Source organism: Pan troglodytes, chromosome 13 (genome assembly GCF_028858775.2).
Source record: "Pan troglodytes isolate AG18354 chromosome 13, NHGRI_mPanTro3-v2.0_pri, whole genome shotgun sequence".
Lineage (NCBI taxonomy): Eukaryota > Metazoa > Chordata > Mammalia > Primates > Hominidae > Pan > Pan troglodytes.
The window spans coordinates 34,820,044-34,846,715 of record NC_072411.2 but is presented as its reverse complement, the minus strand read 5'-3'; the positions used below and the strand labels follow the sequence as shown (position 1 = coordinate 34,846,715).

At 40.9% G+C, this 26,672-nt stretch overlaps 1 protein-coding gene across 6 annotated transcripts in view; it reads left to right on the top strand.

Moving 5' to 3' along the window:
* Positions 1 to 26,672, top strand: part of NCKAP5 (NCK associated protein 5) — a 996,333-nt gene that overhangs the window by 878,160 nt on the left and 91,501 nt on the right. For all 6 annotated transcript variants that reach the window (XR_010149730.1, XM_016949712.3, XM_016949711.3 and 3 more), the window contains exons 13-15: positions 2,876 to 6,654; positions 7,365 to 7,542; positions 14,703 to 14,781. Coding sequence is in view for 5 of the 6 variants with exons in the window: in XM_016949712.3 (XP_016805201.2) it covers positions 2,876 to 6,654; positions 7,365 to 7,542; positions 14,703 to 14,781 (4,036 nt within the window). In the remaining variant the exon portion in view is untranslated. The remainder of the gene's footprint in view (positions 1 to 2,875; positions 6,655 to 7,364; positions 7,543 to 14,702; positions 14,782 to 26,672) is intronic.

Genomic DNA, 26,672 nt, shown 5'->3' with positions numbered 1-26,672 from the left:
GCCTATTAAGTAGGCTCTCCTATTCTCCCCATTTCACAGAAGAGGACACTGAGGTGCTAAGAAGTTAAATAACTGAACCAAGATGCCACAGGCAGTACATGGCAGAGCCAGGCTCCAGAAGGCTCCAGAACCCACATTCTTAATTGTTCTTTTATACTGGCCTTGTTGAATCAGCCTGAAACGTGGTGAGGTTGCTTCAATTATTGAGATCAGTTTGCTCCCATTAAGACCAAGACGCCCTTTAGAAAAAATATATATATAAGATTCTTGTCCAGTCAAGAAATGGAAGAGGACTGTGGACATTAAACACAGGCCTGCACCTCAGCAACAGCATCTTTTAGTCAACCACACTGCTTCCCAAGAGCAACTCTCTTCCAACTTTCGCAGCAAAGGATGGATCTGCCTATGGGAAATGCCAGCTCCTCCCCACCATCACTCCCACGGGGCATTCATGTGTCTCCTACCCCCAAGCTTCAAGATTGGCCTAGACTTTTCTCCAGTTGTTAGATACTATAGCCTCCTATAGAGGACTGAAGGAGGAATGTGGCTAATCTCACTAGGCAGAGAGCCTGGGCCCTGGGAGGTTTGCAGCCACTGGCTCTGGGGCAAGTCGCAGTGCAGCACCTGGCAGGCTCCAGAATGGCAGAAAGGAGGCAAGACAGAGGTTGAGCATGTCTTCTTGGGGGTCAAACAGATCCACATTTTTCAAGCTCTTGTGGGGTAGTTTGGCTTGGTTTCTCTTATTTATTGTCAACATGACTATCAGGATCATGGAAATTCTTAGAAACTTACACTGTGGCAGCTCCTTTCTGGTGGAGCTATAATACCCAGATTCATTAATGGGATTTCTTCTGATTTCTAAAGGAGTTTGTAATGGTACAGGGAAGAGGAAGTGGGGCAGCATCACCGAATAGCATCTACTGCCAGCAACTTCTGACGGTGGAGAATTTCCTAAAGAAAATTTATAATTTGATTTAAAAACAAATAAATGTGTGCGTTGTTGATAGCAAGAGTAATTTTCATGAAAATGCCATAGATGTGAGCAAATGTTTACAGTGTACTAAGAAGCCCAGATTCAAATGGAAGTTTCTGACATGTTTTTCAACCACTGCACATAAGCGTGTGGGGCAGGGAGGAGACTGATGTAGCCAAAACTGGTATAGAGTGCATTTCTGAAACCCAGAGCCTTCTCTTGAAGCTCTTTACCATTAATCATATAGCCCCCTTTTTTTTTTTTTTTTTTTGAAACGGAGTCTCGCTCTGTCACCTGGGAGGGAGTGCAATGGTGCAATCTCAGCTCACTGCAACGTCCGCCTCCCAGGTTCAAGCGATTCTCCTGCCTTAGCCTCCCAAGTAGCTGGGATTACAGGCACCCGCCAACATGCACAGCTAATTCTTGTATTTTTAGTAGAGATGGGGTTTCACCATATGGGTCAGGCTAGTCTCGAACTCCTGACCTTTTGATCCACCTGCCTCGGTCTCCCAAAGTCCTGGGATTACAGGTGTGAGCCACTGCGCCTGGCCCATATAGCCTTCTTAAGAAATCATTAGGTCAGCCCCCTAAACTCTGCAAGTACCATTTAAGAAATAGTGTGGGGTAACCTGTGATCTCTATTATGACACTGACTAAGGTAAAGGGGAGAAGAGGGGCTAAGCTTGGCTTTATATATAGCATCAGTTAGGACTGCAAGCTCTGGGGCCAGACTGCCTGGGTTCATGTCCCCTCACTGCCACTTTTGAACTGAGTCAAAACCGACGTACTATAGAAAGAGCCTGAGAAACCAGAGGTCATACCTTTGCTCCAGCTCTTTCTATGTGATCTCCAACAGACCCAACAATGAGTCTCAGTTGTCTGTTCTGAAGATGGAGTGAAAGCACCCTGTAAATGGCTGGTGTACAGCAGAGGCTCAGTAAATGTTAGCTTTTTTTTTTCCCCCCTTCCATTTCTTATTAGCAATACTATGAAAAAAAATAGGAATATATAGAGCACAGCCTTTTCTCTATGTCATTTCCCATACACTTTTCCAAAGCTGAGGCTGGCATTTGGGAAGGGTGATGGGCAGGAAATTGACCTTTCTAAATTTGGTAGGTGAATAATTACTGTCAGGTTCTAACAGCGAATGCCCAGCTGCTGTGTATGTGTGTATGTGTGTGTGTATGAGTGTAGTAACTTAAGAAAATTTTCATAGATATCTATTGTCTACCAAATAAAGTTATGAAGTCACAGAACTATCAAATGTGAGCATAAAGATATCAACCAACTTACTTTTCCAGCTTTACCCTCTGCACCTCTCGTAGACACTCTGCAATAAGGCCATATCATCTTCTAGTCATTCCCTCAATGTACCTTGAATGTACTTTCTGACTTAGGTCTTTGCCCACCCCATTTCTCCCACCTGGAAAACATTTCCCCCACTTTTAACCTAAGGCAAACCTATGTGTCTTTCAAGAGCTAGGTAAGTTTAAAAGAAAAAAATATATATACCTTTCCTATATGCCTTTCTCCAAATAGACCTGTCTGTGGCCTCCCTCCTCTGAATCTCCAGAGTACTTACAACATTTGCACTTCCCATTTTCTCCCTTGACATACAGTTAGTTGTGGCCAATTCTCCTCTCCCCACTGGGATTCCTCCCATGAAGACAGGGCCTTTACCTTCTGTTTCTTTAGATCGCTGTGCTTCTTAGCACGGGACCTGGCAAAATCAATGTTTGCTGCATAGTTTGTGAATAAATTAATTAGCTAATTAATGTAGGCATTTATATGTGAATAGTTACCAACCACTAGCACAAATTAAGTCCCATGATGTACTTTTCCTTTTATATCTTTGTGATCTACATGGTTCAATCATTTCTGATGTCTACTTTTCTTTCCTAGCAATCATCACAAAACTGGGATAAAAGGCTAAGTATTGATTCTTCGCTCCCAAGTGGCTTTGCTAGTCCTACAAATGAACTACCTCCAACTCGTATCAAGGAAAGCCACATTTTGGAAGGGCTAAGAAAGCTACAGAAGCGAAAAGTGTTACTTGAACCCCCATCAGTGATAACCAAATGGGGTTATAAAGATTGCATGAACTCGAATGAAGGAATATATTCTCCTGGAATTAGAAGTAGCAGCCTCAAGGAGTATCCCCCCTGCAAAACAGCTGACCTGGGGAGCCCCTGCAAGGAACCCCACAAGACATTTGTTTATGATCTAGATTCCCACGATGATGCGGACGATGACCCTTCCACCTTAGCATTGCTCCAAGCAGTTCCAAACCAGAGCTGCAGGCCACATGGCAGTAAATTAACCCACAGTGTTTCTGACAGTCTGTTTGCCTGGGAGACAAACAGAAAACACTTTCTGGAAGGCACATCCTCAGTTTATCCCAAGGAAAGGCCTGAAAAGCTGACAAGTTGCGCCAGCAGCTGTCCCTTAGAGATGAAGCTGTGCCCAAGTGTGCAGACGCCTCAGGTACAGAGGGAGAGGGGCCCACAGGGCCAAGGCCATGGCCGCATGGCTCTCAACCTCCAGCTTTCAGACACTGATGACAATGAAACGTTTGATGAGCTGCACATAGAGAGCAGTGATGAGAAAAGTCCTTCAGACGTGTCATTGGCTGCCGACACCGATAAGTCCGTGGAGAACCTGGATGTCCTTGTGGGGCTTGGAAAATCTCTATGTGGGTCTCCTGAAGAGGAGGAAAAACAAGTGCCCATCCCTTCAGAGACTAGGCCAAAGACTTTTAGTTTCATTAAGCAGCAAAGAGTTGTAAAAAGGACTTCTTCAGAAGAATGTGTGACTGTGATATTTGATGCGGAAGACGGTGAGCCCATTGAATTCAGCTCTCACCAGACTGGGGTTGTCACTGTTACCAGAAATGAGATTTCCATCAATTCAACTCCTACTGGACCCAAGGCAGAACATACTGAGCTTTTACCTCAGGGAATTGCTTGTTTACAGCCACGAGCTGCTGCAAGAGACTATACTTTCTTTAAAAGGTCTGAAGAGGACACTGAGAAAAACATTCCAAAAGATAATGTAGATAACATTCCCAGGGTGTCCACTGAATCTTTCAGCTCCAGGACAGTGACACAAAATCCTCAGCAGCAAAAGCTGGTCAAACCAACACACAATATATCATGCCAGAGTAATTCCAGGTCTTCGGCGCCCATGGGCATCTATCAAAAGCAAAATCTGACAAAAATACCTGCCAGGGGCAAGTCTTCACCTCAGAAATCAAAACTAATGGAGCCCGAAGCCACCACACTACTCCCTTCATCTGGCCTGGTGACTCTTGAAAAATCACCAGCCTTAGCTCCTGGGAAACTCTCACGATTCATGAAGACTGAGAGCTCAGGGCCCCTCTTTGAATTACGACCAGATCCACACATTCCAAAACATCCCGCCCAACTTCCGCACAGCTCCAGGATGCCCAGCAGGAGGGACTGGGTCCAGTGCCCCAAGAGTCAGACTCCAGGGTCACGGTCAAGGCCTGCCATTGAGTCTAGTGACAGTGGAGAGCCCCCCACGAGGGATGAACACTGTGGCTCTGGGCCAGAGGCAGGGGCGAAATCCCCTTCCCCTCCGCCCCCTCCAGGCAGGTCCGTCTCCCTGCTGGCCAAGCCCAGCTATGACTATTCACCAGCACCTTCATCCACCAAGTCCGAAACCAGGGTCCCCAGTGAAACAGCAAGGACCCCATTCAAATCACCGCTGCTGAAAGGAACCTCTGCTCCGGTTATTTCTTCTAATCCAGCCACGACAGAAGTGCAGAGGAAGAAACCTTCTGTGGCCTTCAAAAAGCCTATCTTCACTCACCCTATGCCCTCCCCAGAAGCAGTCATTCAAACCCGATTCCCTGCTCATGCCCCCTCCAGCTCCTTCACCGTAATGGCTCTGGGGCCTCCAAAGGTCTCTCCGAAGAGAGGTGTCCCCAAAACCTCTCCTCGCCAAACACTTGGGACCCCACAAATGGACATAGGATTACAGACTCCCAGGATCTCTCCTTCAACCCATGAGCCACTGGAAATGACGTCCTCCAAAAGTGTATCTCCAGGGAGAAAAGGACAATTGAATGATAGCGCCTCCACACCCCCCAAGCCTTCCTTCTTAGGGGTAAATGAGTCACCATCATCTCAGGTCAGCAGTTCCTCATCGTCCTCATCACCCGCCAAAAGCCATAACAGCCCTCATGGTTGTCAAAGTGCTCATGAGAAAGGACTGAAAACTCGCCTTCCAGTGGGACTCAAAGTGCTCATGAAGTCTCCCCAGCTGCTCAGGAAAAGTTCCACCGTGCCAGGGAAACATGAAAAAGACAGTTTAAATGAAGCCTCCAAAAGTTCCGTGGCTGTGAACAAGTCTAAGCCAGAGGACTCCAAGAATCCAGCAAGCATGGAGATCACAGCGGGTGAAAGAAATGTGACCCTACCGGATTCACAAGCACAGGGCAGTTTAGCTGATGGGCTTCCCCTGGAAACAGCACTACAAGAGCCATTGGAAAGTAGCATCCCTGGGAGTGATGGAAGGGATGGGGTAGATAATAGATCCATGAGAAGATCCCTTTCCTCCAGCAAACCACACCTAAAACCAGCTCTGGGTATGAATGGCGCCAAAGCCCGCAGCCACAGCTTCAGTACACACTCAGGAGACAAGCCTTCTACGCCCCCCATGGAAGGGTCAGGCAAAGTCCGAACTCAGATCATTACCAATACCGCCGAGAGAGGCAATTCTCTTACCCGGCAGAACTCTTCCACGGAAAGCTCTCCCAACAAGGCCCCTTCTGCTCCCATGTTGGAGAGTCTCCCCAGTGTTGGGAGGCCCTCGGGGCACCCCTCCTCCAGGCAGGGCTCCCTGGGGAGCTCAGGCAGCTTCAGCAGTCAGCATGGGAGCCCAAGTAAGTTGCCTTTGAGGATCCCTCCAAAGTCTGAGGGACTCCTCATCCCACCTGGAAAGGAAGACCAGCAGGCCTTCACCCAGGGAGAGTGCCCCAGTGCCAATGTGGCTGTACTTGGGGAACCAGGCAGTGACCGCCGCAGGTGCCCACCCACCCCAACAGACTGCCCTGAAGCCCTGCAGAGCCCAGGGAGGACTCAGCATCCAAGCACTTTTGAAAAAAGCAGTACATCCAAGCTAGAAACTTCTGGAAGGCATCCAGATGCCTCTGCAACCGCGACTGATGCTGTGAGTTCAGAAGCCCCCCTCTCACCCACAATCGAAGAAAAGGTCATGTTGTGCATTCAGGAAAATGTGGAAAAGGGCCAAGTGCAAACAAAGCCCACCTCTGTGGAAGCAAAGCAGAAGCCTGGGCCTTCTTTTGCCAGCTGGTTTGGTTTTCGGAAGAGTAGACTTCCAGCTCTGAGTAGCAGGAAAATGGACATCTCCAAAACCAAAGTAGAAAAGAAAGATGCAAAAGTCTTGGGGTTTGGAAACAGACAACTAAAATCAGAAAGAAAAAAAGAGAAAAAGAAGCCTGAACTACAGTGTGAGACAGAAAATGAGCTTATCAAGGACACCAAGTCAGCAGATAATCCAGATGGCGGTTTACAAAGCAAAAATAATCGGAGAACACCACAAGACATTTACAACCAACTGAAGATTGAACCAAGGAATAGACACAGCCCTGTTGCATGTTCAACGAAAGACACCTTCATGACGGAACTCTTGAACAGGTAACTCACTGGAAAAGCAGGTAGCAATGTAGAGGGGTCCCTCCACCACCTTAAAAAGAGTTGTTTGCTTCCTGTGCATTAAAGGCCAGTCAAGCATGTTTTTTCATACAGGCAGAAATGAATAGTAGCAGTCTTTTATACATTAGCCAGAATTTAAACAATGAAATAAAAGTTAGCAATAAAATGATCATTTAGTCCATGTTACTTTGTTAACCAAACCAATGGTCTTTGAAATTAAAGAATGGTAAGTTTTATCAGGGTTGATAGCAATTCCACCTACACTAGGAGCTATGAATGTACCCAGATGGCGTGAAATGGAAGAAAATTACACATACGTTTTAAAGCATGCCAATTTCATTGATTATACCTAGCAAACATATACTTGGAAACTTTCCAGAAATAATTATATTTCTTGCTGCTCTTAAGCTAAAAATGTAGTTAATAATCACTCTTCAGTGGTTTTTATTTTGCCCCTCTCCACAAGAAATCACAAAAATAAAAAATACATTATGATATTGTCAAATCTAAATTGACATGCTACTAGAATATTTGAAGATTTGATCAAGGCCCATGAGAAACCCTTATCCCTCAAAGGTTTAAAGACAAAGAGCTACAAAGAGGTTACTTTAAATATTAAAAAGATTGGGAAAAGGAGAGTGATTGAAGAAGGAGCAAGGTAACTTATCAGAGGAATCACTTTCTACCTGCAGAGTTGATAAGAAAGCAGCTCCACAGACAGAAAGTGGATCAAGTAATGCTTCCTGCAGGAATGTGTTAAAGGGCAGTTCTCAGGGCTCCTGTCTCATCGGCAGCTCTATCAGTACTCAAGGAAACCACAAGAAAAACATGAAAATCAAAGCCGATATGGAAGTACCAAAAGACTCCCTGGTAAGTGCTCCACCATCCTGGTATCAAGTGCTACAATCTGAGATGTTCTGGCTGGGGTCTTTCTACCGTTTGCTAATGAAAGCGTATGGGTAAGAGATTGCAACTGGGGGAAAGAAAAGGTCAGTGAAAAAGGATTTGTAAAAAGAGAGCGAAATCCTGGTGACAACTGCAGCAGAGAGCTGGCAGCTGGACCTCGAGTGGGCCTGGCTCTCAGGAAATGCTGCTTTTCCCAGCTGTTTTCAGAACGTTGAGTATAATCGCAGTGAGTCTAGGCAAATGATGCTACTGGTATCATCTTCAAATTACACCACTGGGCTGGAAATTTGTTTTGATGATTATTTCTAACATCACCTGCAACCAAAAAGGAATGAACATGATTTTAAAAATAAAAGTGCTAAACAATTTAAGAGAGTATTGCCTATTTTGATGATTTGATTTAAGCATTGTTCATGTTTTATGAAAGTTGTATGTCCAATTCATGCAACTTAGACAGAGGCTATTAAGACTAAGAAATCTTTTTTGGAACTTGGCTCCCTATCATTTAGTCTATTGTGAGGTCCAGAACTCAGGGAGTAGCCTTCTTTTTAAAAATTAAAAAATAAGGCCGGGTGCGGTGGCTCACGCCTGTAATCCCAGCACTTTGGGAGGTCAAGGCGGGCGGATCACAAGGTCAGGAGATCGAGACCATCCTGGCTAACACGGTGAAACCCCGTCTCTACTAAAAATACAAAAAATTAGCCAGGCATGGTGGTGGGCGCCTGCAGTCCCAGCGGCTTGGGAGGCTGAGGCAGGAGAATGGCATGAACCCAGGAGGCAGAGCTTGCAGCGAGCCGAGATTGTGCCACTGCACTCCAGCCTGGGTGACAGAGCGAAACTCCTTCTCAAAAAAATAAATAAAAAATAAATGAAAGAGTATTTTTATATTTTCCTGAGGTGTACTAGTTTCAGTTAATATTTTTGTTTTAAAATTACTTTAAATTGCACTTACTCTCTGTACATTCTTCATGTACTTGTGTAAATAATTTGATAGTATTCATTGTTCCTTTTGGCAAGTTCCAGAGCACTTAAACACAAAAAAATTCTCTTTACGGAATTACTATATCCATATCTCTTTGTACTCTAATAAAGAGATTATTAAAATATAGGACATACTACAATTTTCTGAGGGAAAACTTGAAATATTTCCCTGCATTATTTTCTGGGGTCATTCAAGAGTAGAGGAGATTTTAAAGTGACCATGGTTGACATTATTAGTTATTAATTATTAGCTATAAATACTTATTGATGTTTAGATTTCCTTCAAGTTCCACAGACTTTAATTTGAGAGAAATGGATGTTTAAATTTTTTTATTCAAATAGCTCTTGACTCTACAGAGCCATAAGGTCTTTTTTACAAACTCTCCAAAATTATATGCAGATTATGTTCGTTGCAAAAGTTTTTTTTTTTTCTTTCCCTCATCCCATTTCTGCTCTTGGCTTCCATGGTATCATCCCTTCTTTGAAAACACAGATGTCCCCTGCATTATAAAACCACAAATTATAAGCATATCTAAGGCTGCCCTTGTGGTGTCACTGAAAGGAGGAAGAGAGAATGAATGTGTGAAAATGTGCAATATGCTGGAAATTCAATCCAGCTGATGGAAAACTTTGATAGCCTGGCAGAGCCCCTTATCAGAGGCACTCAATTTAACTATGCCCCATTTAATATGGTCCTGACAGCCTAGGGTATATCTTCACTGTACAGAAGTACCAAAAAAACAAAAAGACTTTATGTTTGGCTTTCACAATTTCATTTTTATTTTCTTATTACTTCCTAATGCTAAGGTTATTTGCCATGCTTTTCCTCTCTCATCTGCAGTCTTTCACAGGGTCCTTTGGTCTTTCCAGAATATCTGCAAGAAACACTCTAATTATTTTCTGTGAAGTACAAAGATTCCCTAACGACCCCACATATACATAATCCATATGATGATTTTTCCAGTTAGCTGAAAGACAAATTAGTCATGCTGAGAAGCTTTTCCATACAGAGAAATGTTATTAACCTGGGTAGTTGACCAGCTAGTCATTTTTTTAAATGTAAAATGCAGTGCTTTTTGTTTCATCTCCATAATCATCAGCATGGATTGGGCTAAAATTACTAATTTCACAAAGGACGTTGCTATAGACTCCTTTGTGACTGGTACAAGAATAGGAGGGAAAACTCATTTATTCTATGTTATCAGCCTATATAGGAAGGAGATTAGATGCAAAATGAGATGTATTTTAACACCACAGCACATTGATGTGAATACCCATGAACCTTTTAAAATTCAGAGTTGAAGAGAATTTCCCCCCACTAGGGCTCAAGGTAAATTCACTGTCTGCTTATTTTAAAGTGTGTTGCAAACAATTGTTTTCATAGCAGTTATTTTGGATGAAAACAATGTCTATATGCAATGCACTACATATCACACTCTTTTTCTAAATAAAACCACTGTTTGAAACCTTATGACATACTATACCACCATCTTTTGTTCTTTACAAACTAAGATTATATATAGTTATGAGAGTCCTAAGGCATTTTTAGTATTCTAATATATAATAATAATAGATTATTTCCATACATATAACAAATCCACATGTGTAGCAAACCTCCGCTTAGTTCACTAGTAACTGCATATTCATTTTTAGTATTGCTAGAAACATTCTAAAATGTGTTTAAAAGTCCTATTAATGTTTGTCTGAATTAAATATTTTCTTATTTCAGAGCCTTAATTAGAAGCTTATATCCCCATTTCTGCCATTGTTTATAGACCACTTAGATCTAATTTTTGTGTAATTTAGATAAGGGCCATGTTACTTGGTACTTTTATTTAAATTATATAAAATCATTATAAAATAGGGAAAAGGCATCTCCTAGAAAGACGGCTTTGGTATTAAGTCAGTAAGTCAGAAAGAGGTACACTATACTTGCTACATGTTTCAAGTTCTTCTTTCCTGTAGATTTAGATAGTTTTCTGAAATGAAAAGTCTCAAAGAAAGACAGCTCTAGGCTCCTATTTAACTATCACTGGACAAAAATAAAAATCATTAACAAAATTAATGAGATCATATACCTTCATCGTGAACCATTTTAATATGACCAATTTAGTATGGGTATTTTAATTTAAATTATGGGTATTCTCTTCACCCAGTGTCACATAGTCTAAAAAAAAAAATCATGTCTGCTAATAAAAAAGCATCAAATACTATCCCATTAAAATGGTACCACGGTGATAAAATGGCAGAAAATAGTACAATAATTACACAAATTGTTATCATCTTATTAAGTTCTGCGAAATGTTACAATTTTAACATCCTTAATTGAAAAATTCTATTCTAAATGGTATTTTGATGCTAATAAGAAACATGCATATTTTGCCCTCCGCCTGCAAAGTTTTCTAAATTAGTAACTTTTCCAAAGGTTATGCTTTCCAGGAGCTTTCTCTCCCAGGATTATTTCCTGTCTCACTTATGTTCTTTTCCTTTTCAAATGAGCTTTGACATCAAAATGTTGGTTTCTTGGGAAGCCGTTAGTGTTAGGTTGATTCAGGGAAGAAATATATATAGAACTCCAAATGAAGGATGTTCTCAAATTTGGGTTTAATTATGAAATTATATCAATGGTGAATTGATATAAAATTGGGTTTAATTATGAAATTATATCAATTATGTCAATGGTGAATTATTTTCTCCCCTTTTCCCCCTGTGTCTCGTGTAGGCACATTTCTTCCTGCCCTTCCTAGAAACAGGGGTGAATAAAATAGAAGTGCAGTGATATTTAATTGTTGCCTGTTGCAGACTGGTGTTTGGAGTAGTTCCTAACTAGAACTGCAGAGCCCCAAAAGATGGACAAGAGTTAGAGATAAATCATTAGAAGACACCCAAAGCACTGACAAGTAACTTAAACCAAAAATGGCCCATGGTTGTTGCTTGTGAGTCACCTTCTACTTTTTACCAAATAGGACATAACTGACATGGACTTGTTTCTGTTCCTGGGATGGCAACAGTGACTGGGACATTTCTACACTTCTACATCTTTTCTGAACCAAACGCTTGTCAGACTTCTTGGTTTTGTGTTCACTCTCCCATTCTTTGCAGTGCTTTCCCACATGGAGACTGTCCCACTTGTGCCTATTTTTGGCAAATGCTTGACCTGGCAGCCCTCTTACTCCCGGGAAAACTCCCACAACTTCCCACCAACATCCAGCTCCTATGGGATCAAGAATGAAAATTAATTTAAATTTCATCCTATGAAAAATATAATTAGCAAGGGGAATCTGCTGCCAAAATAAATTATGCCCCTCATTTCCATAGGCAAATGGATTTTTTTTAATTACTCACCACTTTGCATTGAAATCTATTTGTATGGATAATTAGAATTGACAAGTATGGCACTCTAAAGCACTCTCCCACTTTCCATTTTCTTGCTGCTGCTTCATCCATTCCCATCAAGTTCACAATTTCCCCCAGTGAGTCATCTGCCCCTCATGGGTCATCCAGCCCAGGAGAGCTGAAAGAGCCAGGGGGCTTGTTCACCATCTCAGTTCTTCTCATAAGTCCCCAGAGGCCACATTTAGTGTTTGCGGTTAAGCACATAAAGCCCTGGAATGCCTCTGGCAAGGAGCTGACAGGTAGGACTGTGCAGTAGCTTTTGTTTTCTTTCTTAAATATGATAATTAGAGAAAGGAGGTGGAGAAGGGGCACGGAACGGGTAAGGAACAGTAGGGAAGGGAAGCAGAGAATTATACACACACACATGCATGAAAAATGTTTACTACTCTTAAAATATAGTTTATGGATACTTGGAATATTGCCTTCATATCTAAATGGTAGACACTAAGAAAGAGTAGTTCTTTGGAAGGTCTGGAAAGGATAGCTGTAACAGGACAGGGCACTCTGAAAAATTGAATTATAGCAATGAATAGGAATCAGGAATGCCTGTTCTATAACTGAAATTCTGTATGACTTTGAATAAATTATTAACCCTCTCTGAAGCTCCTTTTTCTTTATCTGTAAGATGAAAACTTTGTTCTAATTATTTGATTCTTTCATCTAGAATTTCACAGGCCAGCAGAGATGATGATTTACTCACAGTCCAACAGGTTTCGAGGGCACCCCTGCGAGTTTAAAATGTATAAACTTGGAAAAACCCAAAGGAAATACTATTTTACATTAACAGGTGCAAGAAATATGGGACATATTGCCGTAAGAGCTGATATGAAACTGAAAATATGATTTCCTTGTTGTTCTATAAAAGAGGATAAAAGGCTCCCAGTGGATTATTAATGGAAACTGAGGTGTTTGGGGGCCTTTGGGTCACCTTGTCACAAACAGATCCCTGAGCAAAGAGAACCTTGGAAGGCAAATAAGTAGTACTTTGGTCTTTCTCATACTCACAGTGTGTTTCCTCCCTGCCATCTGTAAATATATGCTGCTAGAACACGGTCAGTTAATGAAACCCTTTTTTCCTGCTTTCTTTCATTCTCTGACTTTCTTCCTGTGGAGCTGCTAACAAACAGGGAAATGCCCACAGATTAGACAGCTAGCTGAAGGGGAAAGAAAGTGATGGAGCATGGCCTCTTGATACTGAACGCTTAACGATCTGTCCTTGCCAGTGTTGAGTTAGCCATTTACATACTCTCTTGAGTTTACCATCTCTGGCTATCAGCATGGTACAGATTAAGCACCAATTACATTCTAATATTGAAACTGCAGTCATAAAATGTAAATAATTGGTCTTATTCCATTAAGTATGAAAAATAGGAGGCAAAAAGTAGAAAGCTAAATCCAGCTCAAGGTCAGTATTCAGCCATATGACTTTCACATTGACAGTATAAAATAATAATTTCTTGGTATTCAGCTCAAGCCCTGTAGCAAATCCACTGGCAACCTCTAATGTACGTGCCTAAGCGGGACACCCATTGCATTGCACGTTATTATCATTGGCTGCTTAGGTGGCTGTCTGGAATGTATCTTAAAAGAGCTATGTAGTGCCATTACCTCTAGAACCCTAAGTTGTCTTGATACTGAGTCCAAGTCTACACAGGCATATTCAAGTGGAAAATTTGAGAATACCAAAGGTCCCCCCAGTAAACACAAATCCGGAGTCAGATTTGTTGCGTTTAAATCCCAGTTCCACCATTTTGACAATTACCTTCTCTATTGCTTTGGGATGGGTCTTCATCTCTAAAATAAAGCTAACCATAGCACCTGCTTCATAGCACTGTTGTAAGGATTTTGAGATCTTACGTGCAAACAGCACCTGCCCAGTATGTAAGTGTTCACTGTTTCTATTGTGGTTGGTATTGCTGATGATGCTATTACTTCTCCTGCTACTGGATTGGGAAGTAGGGGGCCTGGGCTTTCATGCCAGTGTTGCCACTTACTGCGTTTGTGCCAACTTTAAGGAGACTTCCTAGACCTCAGAATTCTCATCTGTAAAATACTGGGACTTCATTAAATTCTGTGTAGAGTTCCATCTGATGCTGCCCAATCTAGCGCCTGGGCCTTCCAACTGAAATATAAGAGGGAATGTTTTTGGCTCAAAAAAAAAAAATCTAGATAAATGACTCACTGCTCTAGTTCACTGATCATACATACATCATTGTCATCTCCTTTGATTATGGAAAGAATGAAAAAAAATTATCTTCTTAAGTTATATTCCAGGAAAGAGCCAGCAGACCTAAGTATATTTAAAGTATATATTTTTATTCCTATTAAAATAACTTGCAGTGGAAGTCACTGACTCTGGAGGAATTATACCTCGTTAGACTTTAACGTTTCCTAACAGCCCTGTGTTACTGATTTCATTAATTATTAACAAGCTAAGCTGTTATCTCTAAAATTTTGTGTAGAATTAGATACCCTGTAAATTCTCTCCTTCAGAAATGAGGTTATATGTCTGAAAATAAGCTCCTATAATTAAAACTTGTAATAAAGCCAAATGATGGAGTGCAGAAAAGTAGAATGAAAAAAATATATGTTATATGTATACATACATACTCACACATGTATATACATGCAAACACTCACACCTATGCCCACATATTTGTTATAGAATGTACCATTACTCTGAGGATTGCAAAAGGATCTTTTTAATAAAACAAATAAGAACTTGCATCATTTTCTTCTTCCTGCAGGTAAAAGAGGCAAATGAAAACTTGCAAGAGGATGAAGACGATGCAGTTGCAGATTCTGTATTTCAGAGCCACATCATAGGTAAAAATTCACATATTCATATGTCTTTTATGGAGACTTATTCTAAATGTATCCTTCTTCCAGATATGGTACATTCCTAGAGACCATGTCCCTCTATCAAGACTGAGTGTTAACTATTCACACATGGTTGCCATTATCTCCTTAGACATTGGACGTTACCATAAAATAAGTGGGTCAAAGCAGCACCTATGAGGAAAACAGATATTTCCAAAAGAATGCAAAGCAAACTGATGAGAAGTATTTGTCAATATGAAATGAAAGTGATACTGAGTAATCCAGTTTCTATAATTATCTCAAGAACACCTAGTGGTTAGAAGTGTAGGTGGTGGCTTTCTTAAATGAAATATTTTATAAATTGAATGTTTTACACATAGTAGCAAATATAGAATAAGAAAATACGGTTTGCCAAAACTCTCAACTCTCTTTTTACATCATTTCTGTTAAAACTCAGAATATAGATAGTCCTGTCTCTGAAATAAGTTCAGCTTGTCAGCCACGTCTTAAAATTGTGCATAACCTTGAAGGAACTCAAGTTCCCAGCACGCAGGAACTTTGCTGACCTCTTTACAGCAGCTTGGAGGTAACCAGTGATGGAGAACTTGCCTGTGACTGCATTCCTTGTCAAGAGATAGAAGAAGTGGCACCTTTAGCTCCTCCAGGCCACCCTGGACACTTGAAGAAGTGGTTGTTCCTCAGGCTCTAAATATAGCCATGAATGTGAGCGTGCTGACTATTTAGCTTGACACAAGACACTGAGGCATCATGGAATCACTTCCGCAAGTCACATTTGGGTGTAGGAGACAGTAGTGAATACCATGCTCCAGTATATGACGGCCCCACAGATCCCCAGTGTCCAGTATAATCAGTATCCATTTCTCCTCTCCTTTCACTGGGAGCATCTTTAGCTGCCTACTCTCAGTCTCCCACTATTCGGTGCCATGTTGGCACACTTTGTGGCTGATTTTCTAGCATACTCAGCGGTCTTGTGCAAATGATAATTTATAGTTTGTCTGAGAGAGTTGTTGTACCCCCATGGCTTAATGAGACTGGCATGCCATTATTATTCTTTTCATTCGTAATTGGGAACACAAAAGTCTTAACAAACAGCTGAAAGAGTGTAGTCTGAATAAGATTATTATTCCAAAAGGACATCCTTTATTATAGTTGTCAATGTAAAATGCTTAAATTGGTATCAGTTCTGCCTAGTTAGCTAATATTCGAGTTAAATATTGTTTAACAGCCTTCAAACATGACATTGTGCAAAGCCCTGCTGAGTCATCATTTTTCTATAACGAGGTGTTCTTGGGCCTGTGAAATAATATATATAAAGTTACAAGCTGAATTTTTTCTAAGAGAACTACAGGAATCTCTTCAAATATTTTTTAGTAGGTAGCAATTCTTTGTATCTGTGCTGCTTGATGCCATAACCACCAGCCACATGTTGGCTGTTTCAATTTAAATTAATGAAGCAAGATAAAATTAAAAATTTACTTCCTCAATAACAGTAGCCACATTTTGAATTTTCAGTGGCCCTGTCTTCTGTACAGTCATGGGTTGCTTGGTGACAGGAATATGTCCTGAGAAATGTGTCATTCAGCAATTTCAACGTTGTGCAAGCATCAGAGTGTACTTACACAAACCTAGATGGTATAGCCTACTACATATCTAGGCTATATGATATAGCCTGTTGGTCCTAGGCTACGAGCCTGTACAGCATGTTACTGTACTGAATATTGCAGGCAATTAAAACACAATGGTAAGTATTTGTCTATCTACCCAGAGCTAAACATAGAAAAGGTAAGGTTAAAAAAAATACGAGTATCGGCCTGCTGCAGTGGCTCACACCTGTAATCCCAGCACTTTGGGAGGCCAAGGCAGGTGGATCACGAGGTCAGGAGATTGAGACCATTCTGGCTAACACGGTGAAACCCTGTCTCTACTAAAAAAAAAAATTAGCCGGGCGTGGTTGTGGGTGCCTGTAGTCCCAGCTACTCAGGAGGCTGAGGCAGGAGAATGGTGTGAACCCGGGAGGCAGAGATTGCAGTGAGCCGAGATCATGCCAATGCACTCTAGCCTGGGTGACAGAGCGAGACTCTGTCTCAAAAAAAAAACAATTAGCATCAAAGATAAACAACAATATACCTGTATAGGGCACTTATAGAACTGGAGGTTGCTCTGGGTGGGTCAGTTAGTGAGTGGTGAGTGAATGGAGGGCCCAGGACATCACCTTACACTACTGTAGAATTCATAAACACTGTACACTTAGGCTACACTAAATTTATTGGAAAAAATTTCTTCAATAATAAATTAACTTCAGCTTACTGTCACTTTTTTACTTTATAAACTTTTCAATTAATTTTTAACGTTTTGACTTTGTGATAATACTTAGCTTAAAACAAACACATTGTACAGCTGCACAAAAATATAATTTTTATATCCTTATTCTGTAAGATTTTTCTATTAAATTTTTTTTTCCCATTTTAAATTTTTTGTTAAAAACGAAGACACCAACACACATATTAGCTAGGCCTCTGCAGGGTCAGAATCATCAATATCACTGTCTTCCACTTCCACATCTTCTCCCACTGGAAGATGTTCAGAAGCAATAACACACCTAGGACTGTCATTTCCTGTGATAACAGTGTCTTCTTCTGGATACCTCCTGAAGAATTTCCCTGAGGCTGTTAACTTTTTTTTATTAAATGGAAGGGGTACAGTCTAAAATAACAGTAAAAAGTATAGTATAGTAGTACATACATAAACTAGTAATAGTCACTTATTATCATTATCAAATATTCTGTACTATACATCATTATATGTGCTAGATTTTTCTCTGACTGGAAGCACATAGCTTTTTATACACCAGCATCACCACAACACATGAGTAATGGGTTACACTATGACATTACAATGGTTTAACTATGACGTCACTAGGCAATAGGAATTTTTCAGCTTCATTATAATCTTAAGGGATCACCACTGTGTATGCAGTTCGTCGTTGGCCAACACTTCATTTTGTTGTACATGACTGTATGTTCTATATCGTAAATAGATCACATATATTCCTTCATCACATAAACATATGTGTTCTTTATGAATGTTTCCCTCATCAGTGTTCTGTTGGATAGTGCTGCATTAGATTACTCTAATGGAAGTACATTTGAACCATGTTTTTGATAGATAATTGACTTGGTGTTCAGATCATTGCAGATGTATCTCTTCAAAGTGGTGGAGAACCATATGAATAAGCTACTGCTGGCCACAAGTAAATGACAACAAAAAAGCCTGACAATCCATTACATAAATAATAAAGTTATTATGTTATAATATTATTATATATAGTATATATACCATATATTATATATATACTATATTATTATATATGTTATAATATATATACAATTTATAATATATAATATATATAATATATAATATATATTGTATTTATATTAGTTATTAATAAAATCATCTTATAGAATTAAAAGACTGGAGGAAGGCAAACATGAAAGAGATGTGTAGCAGATCAACAATGTCATCAAAAGCCCTTTATATACAGGTACCTTTCTCGGCCACATATTTGTATTGTAACAAGAACTCAGGCAAAGTTTTATCCATAGTTAAGAAGAACTCTTGGGATCTATAAGTTTGGGGCACTCAATACTGGTTTGAGCAAATTTGGGTTGGAGAAGAAAGGACAGGATCAAGCCTACTTCAGTAAACTGCACAAGAATCATTGCCAGGGGCAAAAAGGTTGTTTTGTGGTAGAACCCTACTTTTGAAAAGTAGCCTGCATTAAGGCTAAGAATTGAGACAAAGCTATGTTAAGCCAAATAGAGGAGCCAATATTGGCTCATTGTATCTATTTACTTGGCCGTGATTATCATGCTAGCTTTTTGTCCTCATGCTTGTGGCCTCTGGTTGCAAATTGACTCCCAGCACTCTAGTCATTTACCTTTAAGACAAAAGTATAAGGAAGGCTAAAAACGTCACTAGAGTTCCCCCATAGACTACATCTTATGGAACATTGATGAGAAATGAATCATACAGCCAATCCTAGCTGCAAAGGATGCTGGGAAAGTTAGCATGTTGCTTTCCAGCCTCCATTGCATGAAGTAGCTGGGAAAAGAGGACTGAGCATGTCTCCCAGGCTAGCCAGTCAATAGGTTCTCCACAGACCTTCTAAAAAGTCCCTCCATTTTAAGACTGAATGAGACTCAACAAAGTCAAATGGTTGTTTATCTTAATTCCACAAGAATGGCTGAGAATATATATATTTTGCACCCTGATAATACCACTGTTCTTCATGTTGTCTAACCTAAGTGTTGTCACATATTCTTGCAATATTTTATAACCATAATATGTTTCCAATAACAGCAACTGTGCAAATCTAAATGTGTTGTTCTTTTAACCAATATTAACTAATGTCTTTGACAGAGAACAATCAAGAAAGTTGTGAATCTGAATGTTTGCATTTCTATGGTTAAGGGTAATCATGTTAGTTTAATCAAAATGTTATGAGTTGATTACAAGAGAAGACATTGTTAACTTGGCCCAGCGTAGTGGCTGATCTCTGTAATCCCAGCACTTTGGGAGGCTGAGGCAGCAGAATTGCTTGAACCCAGGAGTTCAAGACCAGCCTGAGCAACATAGTGAGATCCCATCTCCACTAAAAATTTTTAAAAAATTAGTCAGGCATGGTGGCATGTGTCTATAGTCCCAGCTACTCGGGATGCTGAGGCAGGAGAATTGCTTGAGCTTGGGAGGTCCAGGGTGCAGTAAGCCATGATCACACCACTGCACTCCAGCCCAGGCAACAGAGCAAGACCCTGCCACATAAAAAAAAAAAAAAAAGGGCCAGGTGTGGTGGCTCACACCTGTAATCCCAGCACTTTGGGAGGTTGAGGCAGGCAGATCACGAGGTCAGGAGATCCAGACCATCCTGGCTAACACAGTGAAACCCCGTCTCTACTAAAAATACAAAAAATTAGCCGGGCATGGTGGCGGGCGCCTGTAGTCCCAGCTACTCGGGAGGCTGAGGCAGGAGAATGGCGTGAACCTGGGAGGCGGAGTTTGTGGTGAGCCGAGATCACGCCACTGCACTCCAGCCTGGGTGACAGAGCGAGACTCCATCTCAAAAAAAAACAAAAAAAAGATATTATTAACTAAACCTGCTCTATATTGAAATTGAACATTCATGCTTAAGTAAAATAAAGCAACTGCATTTTTTTCTTTAAAATTGCCCCCATAAATGTCAGACTAAACAAAGCAAATGGCTAGCCTAGCCTAATAGAAGTATTAACACCAACGATCACAAATGCTGTATTTCTAATTATTCTTTCCTGCTATCTAACTATAATGCATTTACCCTATGTATTGTACTAATTGTCTACTAGAGTTAACAATTAGTAGGAATTCAAATACCATTCATTGTCTTGTACTGGAAACATCAGCCAGTGATAATAAAAATTAATTCCCTACGAGGAAACAGGGGATTTGTAAAATCTTATAAAGAGGAGAAAATGTCCTTCGAGGAATTTGGGGAAGAATATTATTGAAGCAGAACCCAATAGGATTCACACAAAAAATTGAATCCTATTAGGATTGTGTGGTAGGTGTTCATGAAGTGAAAGATACATGTTATTTACCACCAACTTAAAAGAGTTGAAAACAACGATCTTCCCAGTAGTCTAAAGGGCATAGGCCACAGTGACCCCTGGTTCAGTGAGAGCTAATTACCCTCCCCCATTGTCTGGGTGTACTCCTAGTCTCTTCTGCAGGAGCCAGAAGTGTTCCTACTGCCAGACTGTAGCATGACAGAGGACATGGTCTAACCCTGATGCTCTAACTTTCCTTGGATAGCTCTGAGAAGTTGTCTGTGAGGTGCTCTTCTCCCTACTTGAGAAACTGATACTGCCTCCAAAGCATCCTGCCACCCCAATCTATTGTCCTTCCTCCATTCTTCCCCAGAGGGGGCTCTCCTGTCTGCAGCTAATGTATCATGCAGAGGGACAATAGGTGCTCAGTAAATACCTTTGAGTAACTTAACACCATAAACCAGTATATTTCCATTATTCCAGGGTGTTTCATTTCTTTATTCCTTATCCTCTCCTAGACTTTAGCTAGCTAATGTGGTAAACCAACTCACATCTGTGTAGTTACGGATTATACAGGTACCTTTTTCGGCCACATATTTGTCTTGTAACAAGAACTCAGGCAAAGTTTTATTCATAGTTAAGAAAAACTCAGGCCAGGCGCGGTGGCTCACACCTGTAATCCCAGCACCAGGAGGCCGAGGCGGGTGGATAACCTGAGGTCAGGAGTTCGAGACCAGCCTGACCAACAGGGAGAAACCCCATCTCTACTAAAAATACAAAATTAGCCAGGCGTGGTGGTGCATGCCTGTAATTCCAGGTACTCTGGAAGCTGAGGCAGGAGAGTCGCTTGAATCTGGGAGGCGGAGGTTGCGGTGAGCCGAGATTGCACCATTGCACTCCAGCCTGGGCAACAAGAGCAAAGCTCTGTCTCAAAAAGGAAAAAAAAAAGAAAAAAAGAAGAATAAGAACTCTTGGGATCTATAAGTTTGGGACACTTGGTACTTGTTTGAGCAAATTTGGGTTGCGGAAGAAAAGACAGGATCAAGCCTACTTCAGTGAACTGCACAAGAATCATTGCCGGGGAAAAAAGAGTTGTTTTGTGGTAAAAACCTACTTTTGAAAAGTAGCCTGCATTAAGGCTAGGAATTGAGACAAAGCTATGTTAAGCCAAACAGAGGAGGTTTGGAGCATCATGTATAATGGCCATTCTGGTAACACAGACGTTGTTCTTATAAGCGTTTATCATCCAGCCAGAAAGTATCTAATCCACAGTGGTAATGTGCCCATCTGCAGTTAGGTAGAGACAGAAAGAATAAAATAGTCATATGATGTACAGTTGTTATTATCAAGGAATCTCTACACCACAGTCAAATGAAAGTCAGCAAATAGAGCAGCTTCTTCACCCAGTAGAGGAGAGAATGCCTGGCCCAATGCCAGAATGTTGATGGCTGTGGTTGTTTCTTTGGTCAGGAAAGAGGGGAAGATCTCAAAGGCTCTTGAATCAAGTGCTTCACTTCTATAGAGAACAAGACCCAAGATCTAGGTGCTTATCAAAATGAAAGGAACTCTGGGACCTGCTTCATTGTATCAAAGCCCTAATAGAACATGTCTAACTGTAGTTATCCATATGTGGATCCAACCATCTGAATTCTCCAAACCACATTGATTTTTAAATCCACGACTGGATTTTTCTAACCATTACTACCAGTAGAATAAGGTTCAGATGGGACTAGAAGAAACTGTAAAGTGCCATGGTTTAAATAAGAATAGAAATTTCTTGCTGTCACACATGAAAGCCCAGAGGGAGGTGGTCCAAGCTAATAGAGCAGTGCCAGACTCTCCTATCTTGTCCTTCTGCCTCATATGGTTTGCATTCCTTATGATTTTCTCTTTTTTTTTTTTTTTTTTTTTTTTTTTGAGACAGAATTTCACTGTTTCGCCAGGCTGGAGGGTAGTGGTGCGATCTCAGCTCACTGCAACCTCCAACACCCTGGTTCAAGCAATTCTCCTGCCTCAGCCTCCCGAGTAGCTGGGATTGCAGACACGCACCACCATGCCCAGCTAATTTTTATATTTTTAGTAGAGACGGGGTTTCACCATGTTGGCTAGGATGGCTTTGATCTCCTTACCTCGTGATCCACCCACTTTGGCCTCCCAAAGTGCTGGGATTACAGGCGTAAGCCACCGTGCCCAGCCTACATTCCTCATGATTTTCATTCCCGAAGTTACCTCATGGTCTAGGATGATTGTTGAAAAACCACCCCTTATGTCCACTTTCCAAAAAGCAGGAGGATGTTGAAGGACATGGCTTATCGTTTTAAGAACACTTCCTAGCAGTTGCCCCATCCTTTCTGCTAACATCCCATTGGCCAGTGCGTGGTCGGTCACATAGGATAGGAAACATTATTTGAGGAAGGTAGCCGTATGTCCAGCAAAAAATAGAGGTTCTCTTAACTCTGAAAGAAGGAGTTAATGGGTATTAGGGACATCTAGCATCTCAGCCTGCAGCCAGCCCCCTACCAAGGTTATCTCCTAACTTCAGTTGATCTGTGCTAAGAGAACACATGCAAATTCTTACTATCATTTAAGAAATGCATAGGAAAGGCCGGGCACGGTGGCTCATGCCTGTAATCCCAGCACTTTGGGTGGCTGAGGCGGGTGGGTCACAAGGTCAAGAGATGGAGACCATCCTGGCCAACATGATGAAACCCCATCTCTACCAAAAATACAAAAATTAGCTGCACGTGGTGCCACGCGCCTGTAGTCATAGCTACTTGGGAGGCTGAGACAGGAGAATCACTTCAACCCCGGAGGCAGAGATTGCAGTAAGCCGAGATCATGCCACTCACTGCATTCCAGCCTAGGGACAGAGCGAAACTCCATCTCAAAAAAAAAAAAAAAAAAAAAAAAAAAAAAAAAAAAAGAAATCCATAGGAAAACAAATTTGAAGAGTTGTTAGAAAAGATGTAATTGATTTCAGTGATTTATGCATAGTTCCTATTTTGCATAATTTGAACGATCACTGCTCTATGTGCAGTTAACCTTGAGTAACTTTTTGAGAAAAGATGTTGAACTTGGATTAATTTGCCACTACCATATGTATGAATAAATACGTAATTGGTCACCAACAAACTACGTAGATGTTCAAATAAATATTTTGTGGAATACAATGCATCTAGAATTATCTTTTCCCTAAAATTAAATAGGACATTAGGTCTTCTAGTACTGTAGCTGCCAATCAATTAAAGTCCTGATAATTATCTGTCTCATTTCAAGAATATTACCAATTTCCTCACCAAGAAGATTTGAAGAAAGTTTAGAAATTTAATGTAGAAGAAATGGCATTCATATTTAAAATAAAAGTGTATCTTAGAAAGTTGACCAGATTGTCACAGCTTTTTGAGCGGAAGGCTGCTTAAGTCGAATGTCACATTTTGAATAGTGTGCTAACACATTTAGGCTTAATTGTAGGCAGGAAGAGCTATTGATAATCAAAACAAAATGTGGGTGGGAAGTGCAAATGTTCTCAATAACTTTGATAGATACTGTTTTATTGGCTACTATCAGACTGGCACCAAACTACTTAGATAATCATGCCTATGGTTGGATGGGGAATAGGATGGTGTGATTTTGTATGGTTCAGATCCTGTAGTAATATTTGCCAGGATAATTTTACTTCTGCATTTTCAGACATACAAAATAACATTTAAGAGGTACTGTAGGTTAGTAGCTTGGGCAAGGAAATGTCCACTGTGGCTGCACTGAGTTCACCCACTTATAACTAACTATAAGTGATAAACTCAAAAGGGAGAGATTGCAACCAGCAAAGGCAACCTGAAATGTAAACTCTGTTTGTCATGAAGTTAGGCCCATGAAAACAGGACCATGTGATATCTTCTGACCAAGGACTGAAAATAATAATATTCATATTTATTCATTGACTGCCTACTACAACCCAAGCCCTGTGCTTATAAAATTACATATCACCCTCCATGTTTTTCATTCCCTCCTGGCTGGTTCTCTGGTTTTACTGTCAGCTTGCTCCTTGTGAGTGCTTTCTTCTCACCAGCAGGGACAATCACCAAATAAAGCTTTGGTGGATGTTTCTGTATTTATGAGCATACTGAATCCTAGTCTATGACTCCTTTCCTCTGTTTTTTCACTAGAGAGAGAATTATGGACTTACAGTGTTAAAAGTATGGCTTTTTCACTCCTGTAAAATTTTTTTTTCACTCCTGTAAAATGTTTACTCCTATAGATTGCACCAGGGAGCTAAATTCTATTTAGTTCAACAAGCCTATATTGAGCATTGTCTGCAAACTACGCCCTGTATCAGCTTCAGGGCATACAAAGAGGAATAAGACATAGTATCTGCCCTCTGTGAACTCCAGTCTAGCAAGGATGCAGAGAAGCAAATAGATAATTCAAATGCATTGTGATCACTGATAAGAGAAACGTGTGTTCTATATACATCTGATGGCACAGAGCAGAGTGCAGAGCCCCGCTTTAGTGGAACTGGGAGCATTGGCTTTTGTCTGTCGGAAAAAGGCAAGTGCAAGCGAGTAATACAGTGAAGTTTAAGAGCATTTGCCATTTAGTCCAATGTTTCCCAAACTTTGCAGTACATCAGAATCACCTGGGAAGCCTCTAAAAATACTGATACCAAAATCACACCCCATATTAATTAAATGACAGTGTCTGGGGATGGAAGCCCAGCATTTGTAGTTCTTGAAGATACGCAGGTGATTCTGATGTGCAGCAGAGTGTCCCAAGGGATAGAATCTCATCAGAAAAGGAAAGATGTCCTTGAAGTCAAGAGAAACCACATGAGCAAAGGTCTAGAGATTGGAAGGCGAATGGCACACTGGAGGGTAGGGGAGTCTGCAAAGACCAGTTTAGCTAGAGCACAGGAGAAGATGCAGATACAGTTGGATTTGTAGGATGGGACCAGATGGTAGAGACCTTGAAAGCTGAGCTTAGATATTTGAACTTAGCCCTACAGACAATATATAGACTATGGAGATTATCAAAACAAGACCTATGTGTTAAGATGTCACTTTTGATCACTATGATGCTCATATTTAGACTTTTACAGTAAAATACTTCTTCATTTTCTCTCACTTATCTTTAAGCCAACCAAACGCACCAGTCACCTTCCTCCTCATGAAACACTCTTCCCTGATCAATGGTGTGCTGTGATAAATAGAATCATGTATTCATATGAAAGGATAGACAACCAAGAATATTTAAGGATTGCCAAAGGACTCCCTACCAAAAAAAGCTCTCATACCAGCCTACCACAATATGTCTGAATTTCCCACCCACTGGCAATTCCTTTGAGTGAAAGTCCCCAGTGGTTTGTTATGATACAGGTGATCTCCGGAAAGGCACACAGTGAGCATCACTGGCTGATAGCAGCCGTGTGTTTCTCAGATTAGTACCCCCAGACCCTAAAAGAATGAGCCATGGGGCTGGTACCTTTTCTTGCCATGGAACTGAGAAGTGCTAGAAGGAAGGATTTGATGTTTAAGAAAGAGAAGAGTAATGTGCTACAGATCGGGAAGCTGAGCTGCCAGAGCCAGAGGGAGACCTGCAGCCCTACGAGGTGGCGTGAATTAACCCAGGTACCTGAAGGGGAAAGGCCCCACTGAACAGGCAACAGTGAGACATATTAAGTAAGTTTTGCCCTTTCCCCACCCATTTCCAAGGCCTATTGCTCTAAAGTACAAAGTTGGGGAAACTGAACTAGCTATACAGAGACCCGATTTTGTGCAGTTCCTTCAACTTCCCAAAAGGCAGTTAAGTCACTTAAAGTAAGTATAAGCCTGTGTTTGTAACTTATGGCATAGTAAGGAGTAGGTGAGGGTCAAAACAAAGTCAGATAGCAGTATGCCTCAGCGCAAAAACCTGAAAGCTGTCCAATGTGACAGAAAATTATGAATAAAGTGAGACAATCATGCATATTACATTACTATCTACTCCTTATTAAGAGCTTTCTATATGCTGGGCACTGGCCTGGGTGTTTTATGTAAGTTGCCTTGTTTTGTCCTCACATCAGCCCTGCAAGTTAAGTGTGATGGTCGCTATTTGAAGATGAGGAAATGGATGTTCTCAAAGCTACTGCCTTGCTCAGCAGCGTGACGAGGATGGAGTGGAATCATCATCCAAACCAAGACTATACTCTGTAGCTGTGAAATAAAGTTAAATAACCCCCCAAGAATTCTAAATGATGACCAGATGTTTCTTGGATCACCTCTCAGGCACCAGAGTCCAAGGGTCCCTTTTGTAGATGTTTGG